Genomic DNA, 7,543 nt, shown 5'->3' on the forward strand with positions numbered 1-7,543 from the left:
ACAGCCCCAAGGATCCTGTCCACTTCCTCAGGTCCAACAGGATCAAACCATTCCCAGATAACCGGGATGGTCCACTCCCCAGACATCCCCACTGGACCTGCATCATCCTCAGCCTCTGACTGGGAATGGATCTGACTGATTTTATCCCTCAGGTGTTCAGCAAATTCTTCTGCACAGCCCTGTAAATGGTCCTTCTATTGATTTTAATAAAAATATGGAATTTTTAAAAAAGGGAACACACAGAAAAATGCCCGCAGTTATGAGAGCACAAAGGAAAGAAATAACAAAAAAAACAAAACAGTGCATATACTGAAAGATCCATATACGTATATAAACTTCTCCCTAACTGCTCTGGCAAACCACTTCCGAAACAATTGCCTTGAAAACTGCAAGGACTCATCCAAGCAGTCACTGCAGGGTCAGTAATGACTGAGCGCAGACAAAAAAAAAACAAAAACTATTTTGATGAATGCTGCCATATTTCCTTATAAGCACCCATAATTATATTGATGTGAAACACTGGAGAATAGGAGGTCTAACTGTGAGAAAAGGGATACTACTTACTTTGTAGTTGCCCAGAGGATCACAGCGAGATCTATACTTTGATTTTTGTAGCCAGCTGCTCCTTTGTGTTCAGATCACGCCTCAGCAAAATAATATAGCACTTGGGGAAGAAGATGCAGCCCAACAGCCCAGCACTGGAGGCCAAGATGGAGAAGACCTGCACGGCCACCATGTATTTGCCCTTGGTGCTCAGGTAGGTGGGCACGAAGGAGACCCAAACGCTGCAGAAGACCAGCATGCTGAAGGTGATCAGCTTGGCTTCGTTGAAGGCTCCTGGCAGCCTCCGGGCTAGGAAAGCCACTGTGAAGCAGACAAGAGCCAGGAAGCCCATATAGCCGAGGGCAGAGTAAAACATGACCACAGGCCCTTCATTGCACTGCAGGACAATCTCTTCAGCGTGGGAGTGCTTGTCTGTGTCAGGGAAGGGAGGAAAGATCCCCAGCCACATGCAGCAGATCACAACTTGGACAGCAGAGCAAGCAAGGACAAGAGCATTGGCCAAAGTCTTCCCGAGCCACCTCCTCATCCTGTTCCCTGGCTTCGTGGCCAAGAAGGCCAGCACCACAGTGATGGTTTTGGCCAAGAGGGAAGAGACAGCCACTGAGAAAACAATGCTGAAGGCTGCTTGTCGGAGAAGACAGGTGGCTTTCCTTGGCTGGCCAATGAAGAGGAAGGTGGTGAGAAATGACAGGAGGAGTGAGGTGAGGAGAATGTAGGAGAGATCCCGGTTGTTGGCTTTGACTATTGGAGTTTTGTGGTATTTCATGAAAATTCCTGACACAAAGGCTGCGATAGCTGACAGAAATAGAGCAAAGGAAGCCAGGATGATCCCCAAATATTCTTCATAGGACAAGAAGGTTATATCCTTTGGAAGACAGTGATCTTGGTGTTTGTTTGGATGCTGATCTTCCAAACATCTGGTGCAATGGGCTGCATCTGCAAAGAAGGGCAACATCTCCCTTACTTATTTCTGCATCTGTCAGCACCCACATGGCCTGGAAAAAGCTGGGCTTGCTTTAATGCAGTGTTTTTCAAACGTGGCAACTTTAAGACATGTGGACTTCCACTCCCAGAATTCCCCAGCCACCATGAAGTTGCCAAGGTTGAGAAACACTGCTGTAATGAGTCGCAGGCAGGTGCTGCGTTTCTGTTCCCATGCATGCCCCCGCTTCTCTCTGATACCAGTTGTAGAGTCCTAATAGTCATGTATAAAGTTCCTGTTCTTGGCAAGGAGCAACGGCTGCATGCAGATTGCTGATAGCCTGCCTCATAACACAAAGCTCACAACCGTTTTCCCACTTCCTTTACTGTTTATGTTAGGAAGCAAATTGTGAATTTCAAAAATGAAATAAAGATGGGAAGCAAATTTTACAATATCACTGAGTATATCCAGACATTTGGCATCTTCTGCAAGAGCCTGGTTTTCTTCCCAAGCCACTCACCTTCCTGAGTGGAGATGGCTCCCTTCGCACAAGGAAGGCAATCGTAGCAGCAAACCGGCCGTCCTCTCTGAACCACCTTGAGGAATCCAGGACGGCATCTTTCCACACATCTGGAAGGAGGCAGGGTCTAAGCAGGAAATCAAGAAAAAATGTGTTCATTGCGCAGCAGTAGGAAGAGGGCTGATGCTGGTGGGTGGTAAAAATATAAGAGAGCAAATGCTTCCAGAAATATATTTATTTTATTAGTTCAAATCTTGAAAACTGCCTCCTCCGTGAAATACGTTGCATTCTACAGTCTGGAAAGGAAAGGAAAGCTGAAGTAAGATCATTTCACTTAGTGGCAGCTTCACTTAACAACCAAGTTGCCATTCCCAATTGTGGTCACTTAATGAAGATCACATGTAGTTGGGATCTTTATTGCTCTTCTGTCACATTTGGGATTATTCTAGTTCTCTGTCAGAAGCCTTGCAATCAATTAAATAGCTAATCAGCTTGCTTGCTTCGTTTCTGCCATTATGGAAAAGGGGGAGAGGGAAGAGAACCGTTGAGCGCAGGTGGACTGTTATCAGGTTCCCGGAGACAACCAAGGTCGTACCAGCCTGAGACCCAGGAAGAGCTGAGATCACCAGCAAAAAGAGGGGTGGACTGGGAAAAGAGGGGCAGAAGTAATGGGAAAGAAAAAGGGTTTTGGCGCACGCGGCTTTTAGTCTTGGCAATAACCTAGAACTGTAGACTGCTTCTAAATAAAGAATTCCTTTGCTTTGAAACCAGCCGGTGGTTCATCAGAGAATTTCTTTCCATGGGATTTGAGTCTAGCAGATTCTTACATTCTCACTCCTTCATGTAATGCTGCTGATTGACTGCTGATGCTCTTTTATCATAATGTTGTAGTTTTAGGTGTTTTGTATTGCTAGCATATTTTTAGATACTTTTACAACATTATCCAGAGGCCATTCCTGATGGACATTTTTGCAATAAAATTGATTAATAAATAAACCAATACTCCTAGAAACATTTACTTTCTTAATTCAAATGTTGAAAACTGCCTCATCCATGAAATACATTGCACTGGACAGCAGCTCAAATGGCCATCTGGGCAGAGAAACTGGGAAGAGATCAGAAGATCTACAGAACTTCAGAGAGAGTCTTAATGTAATTTCACTGTAGGAGAAAGGAAAGGGAGTGACATGGAGTGACTTCTCTTCCCCACCTGGTTGAACCATTTGGGCCACACCTTGGCCTCCTGGTCAATGTTGAATTGGGGCTCCGAGGAACCCTGCCTTGCTATGCTCCCAAATTTGACACTGACGACAGAATTATTAGGAAACTTCACCCAGTTCACAATGTCCAAATCAGCTGCTAGTTCACCATTCTCGTCCATATAGATTCCATCTAAGGAAGTGTTGTAAAACTGAGAGTCTTGTAAGAAAGGGTGAAGCTAGAATGACAGAGAAGAGATCTGCATTTAGTAAAGTTGGACAGTGAACCTCTCTTGAGCAGTCCCACAAACTCCAAAATAGCTTGTTTTATTAACCTTGTTTACAGAAGTTAAGAATTATAGATTTTGAACTACAGTTTCCTATATTACAGAGTCAGTGGTCTCAGGTCTTCAGAAATGGGATCCATGTGCTTCTACCAGCAAGTTTCAATAATCCGGTGTCTCTCTTCAGGGAGTAGAAGCTAGTCTCCCACCTGATACATGTTGGAGATGTTTGGGCCACAATGAACTCATTCTTTCAGCCGCCCCACACTTCCAAGCACATTTTCTCCCAGATGGAGGGAGTGGCTAATCTTCTGCCCTTCAAGAAGACACTTAAGAAATACTCTATACTGACTTGAGTTATTGAGAAATCAATCAATAAAGCCCCTCCCCGTTAGAGCTGACATTTTCTGAGTTTCAAAAGATTCTGGGATTGCCTTTGCATTGCACACCTTCAGTGGGAATCCATGCAAAGAAAAAGGGGATACCTGCCACGGCTGCAGAATTTGAAATTCTGGTCTCCCTCCACCATCTTTCCTTCTCCTCTTGAACCGGGAAGAATAAGCTGCGTCTAAGGCCCGTGCCAGGGCCCAGACAGTGTGGTAGATGTGGGAGCTGTCTAGGGACACGGTTCTTTCAATCTCTTCTTGGGGAAGGGTCCCCACCGCCTCTTTCTCGGTGCATCTTGTCCAGCCTTTCACAGAGGAGAAAGCCTTGGAGTAGGAGCAATGAAATGCTTTGTGTACAAAATGATGCAGAGAAGTAAAAAAGGAGAGAAAATCACCATATTTTATCTTTTTCTTTTTCTCGATAAGGAAAGAAAAAATACCATTAACGTCTTTTTGTGTTGTCACACCAAATGTCAAGTCAAGTGTGAGGTCCCACAAAGCTGTTGTGACACAGATCTTCCCTGTGGGTGTTGTAGATTCCACAGCATAGGATTTTATGTACAATATCAAAGTTTCAATTAATTTCTCTATTACCATTATTCCATCTAAGAAGAAACCAGGTTCTGAAAAATAAACAAATACATTGACTTCTTTCCACTTCCGTATTGAAACAAAATTGATCTTCGTATATTCTGTATTCATCCCGGATAAGGTTTGTGAGAAAACAACACAAATCCCATTCCTGAAAAGCATTGGCACCAATGTTCCTATGAAACGTTCCCCATTGTCAGTGTCTGGAGCAAAGAGACCCACTGATGTCCACTGGAAATGCAGGAGCAACTTCAGGATCCCCAAGTATTGGATGCCTTCTTTGGGGACCATGGTGTAGAAAAAGGGGAACTGCGTTTTATCCCCCAGAACGTGGGAAACAAAAGAATAACTGACCTGGCAAAGAGAAGAAGATTTTGGTGATTGGTTTAGTTTCAGGACAGTATTTGCTACAGTTTTGCTTCCAAATTCCTGTTCGTCTGAATGTTGTTTTGAATCTTCTGATCTATTCTGCTTAGCATTGGTTGCCCTATTTACATTAATGACTGTTAACACTATTTTCAAGCCACTTGACTTCTGAAATCCTTTGGAAACCACCCAAGACTTTGAGCAATATGATCCTTGGATATCCTAGAAGGCTCTCCTTGTACCATATTTTGCTGGATCCTCCATTAATGAGATGTGATCACCAGAGATCAAAAATTGTCATGTGATGGATCTGTCATATCACCATCTCATCTTCCTCTGTCTCTAGCATTTGCTTGGAATTGACTGGATCTTCATTTACATTTCTATCATATCGTCTGTGATTTCCTTCACATTGTGCTTGTTATTAAACGATACACTTATTTTGGACTATAAACAAACACGAGATTGGTACCCCTTAATGCTGACTTGCTAGATTCCAGCTAATTTGATTGTTCCCGTTATAAGTCTTTGAAGTGGAATTAAAGAAGAGACTCTCTCACCTGGGGGATTTTGTAGTTGCCCAACATGGTGGAAATCTGAACAGAAATGTCAGACTCACCGCCTTCAAGGATAGCTAAGAGGTCATTCTGTCTTCCTCCACACTTGTAGTTTGGGACGTTTGCCTGTCCGGGAGTGAGCAGCTCTACCAAAGCTTCAGATGTGATTTGTGCATCAAAATAATTGTCATGAATGCTGTAGCCCAGGGTGAGGTTGGGTAAGAGCCGGGGATCCTGGTTGATCTCATGGACGGCAAACAAGAAGGACAGGATTTTCCAGTACTTTGTGGTTGCTCTCCTGCAAATAGGCACACACGTGTATACAGCTGAGTGATCTTGGGCCAGTCACTCTCTCTCTGCCCTAGGAAGGAGGCAACGGCAAACAGCTTCTGAAATCTAGCCAAGAAAACTGCAGGGCTGGTTCAGGCAGTCGCCAGGAGTCCAGACTGACTTGAGGGCACAACAAGAACAACAAACCCTCTTCTAGAGTTAGAGCCACTTAATAGTTGGTGTGGTGGGAGAGTTGATTTGAAGTCTGTCCTAACCACTGGATTCTATTCTGGGGCTGTCTAAATTATTTTTCCTCCCCTTTATACTTTGTATTCCTCAGCCTTAACCCTAGAATTTCTGTGCCTTTTTTAATATTGCTATCTTGGGGAAGTTTCTGGTTTCATTGGAAGTCAGTTCTTAAGAGTTTTATTATATTTTCAGGCAATGAAAGCATTGTAAAGCTCATTTGCAATCATGCCCACATATTAGTTGAGATGAACATTTCCTGTCTGTTTTGAGTCTCTAACACCCCAGATGTACATATCCGTATATCTCGCCACAGCGTCTCCTAGGGCAACTAAGCATCTCATTCAGTGCAGATTTTCACCATAGATTCGGCTGCAGGGGCAGGGTGGGTTCCCCTGCTAGAGTTGGGCTGATGCAGTGGCTTCGAGGTTCAAGGTTTTTTTCCCTTGTGGGCCAGAATCAGACTCAGTGTCACAAAGACAGGGAGAATCTTTGTACCTGATTAAAAAGCTCCGAATGGAGACACATCTGCCTCATGGTGGTCAACATTAAAAGGCAGGAGCATTAGGAAAGGGAGAAGGAGGAGGTTTTAGGCATTCCTAGGGTTATTTTTGTGTGGCGTGCACTGGCAATACTGTGTGTATCCAGAAGGAAGAATTTGCAGTAGGAGACCCAACAGGAGCAGGCAGGACCTGAGAGCGTAACTCCTTCAGCCAACTGGCTGGTCCTAGTTCTGTCCCGGGAGCAAGACAGAACAGGTCCAAGTGGGTTTCCTTCACAAATGGGGTCTTCTCTGAATTCCCTGCTTATTCAACTACTCCTCCCAGGATTGGAGGGAGATTCAGAGAAAAGGGATGGAGCACATCCAGTCCTATTCTGGTGACTTAAAGACAACTGGAAGTTCTTTACTGATGTTAAAGGATTAGCAAAATATCTTGAATTACGGAGACTGAGAAGGTGCAGGCAAAAACGACATGGTGGGCATTGGGGGGTGCCTTGGTATTGATTCAGCCCAAACCTCTGTCTCCAATGACCCAGACAACAGCAATTGGTCAAAGGGACAGGTCTTCCTCACTCCAGGACGCCTTCATCTTTTGAAGCCAGCAGTAGCCAGAGGGGGAGATGTTCTCTTACCAGGAAACTCTGTCAGTCGGAGGCTTCTTGAAAGTGAAGGGTACAAGCGTAGCAGTTGTTGCGGAAGCAATTCCAGTAATGAGGTAGTCCCCAGGCTTGAAATAATTCAATGGATCTGTCTTATCCCTTTCTAAAGTTAAGGGGCATTTCACCTTTAGCTTCCCACAGCCTCTCAGGGGCAACAGGAGCATCAGGGATAAGAGCAGAACCATTTTTGGCATGCCTGGTAGAGTCAGGTGCCTCTCAAAGAATTAGGGGAGCTGTTGAAGGAGGCAAGGTGCTCTTATGATATCACAACTGCTTTCGTGGCTTTCCTTCCACAGATGGAAGGTGGAGCTCCATGAGAAATTGAGCTGAAAAGGCCCTGGCTTTTGGCCCTGCCCTATGTCCATTGCAACCTCTCAGAGACACTAAAGGCTTTTAAGTCCCTCAGCTTCACAGTTCTGATGAAACAGTCACCTCCATTGCTCTTGAAAGTGATGTTTATGTCAACTCAACAGTGAA

The 7,543-nt window shown here is 44.5% G+C and overlaps 1 protein-coding gene across 1 annotated transcript; it reads right to left on the reverse strand.

Annotated features, from left to right (window-relative positions):
• Window positions 1-595: 595 nt before the first annotated feature.
• LOC148214082 (vomeronasal type-2 receptor 26-like) lies at window positions 596-7,251 on the reverse strand. The gene is made up of 6 exons (XM_088128636.1): window positions 7,040-7,251; window positions 5,393-5,687; window positions 3,975-4,820; window positions 3,217-3,444; window positions 2,007-2,133; window positions 596-1,500 (listed from the first exon to the last, which is right to left on the reverse strand). The coding sequence occupies exons 1-6, from the start codon at window positions 7,249-7,251 to the stop codon at window positions 596-598; spliced, it is 2,613 nt and encodes an 870-aa protein (XP_087984762.1).
• Between the last annotated feature and the right edge of the window lie 292 nt (window positions 7,252-7,543).

Source organism: Python bivittatus, unplaced genomic scaffold (assembly GCF_059951505.1).
Source record: "Python bivittatus isolate LINGU-HERP-01145 unplaced genomic scaffold, Pbiv_v1 ctg000800_np1212, whole genome shotgun sequence".
Taxonomy (NCBI): Eukaryota; Metazoa; Chordata; class Lepidosauria; order Squamata; family Pythonidae; genus Python; species Python bivittatus.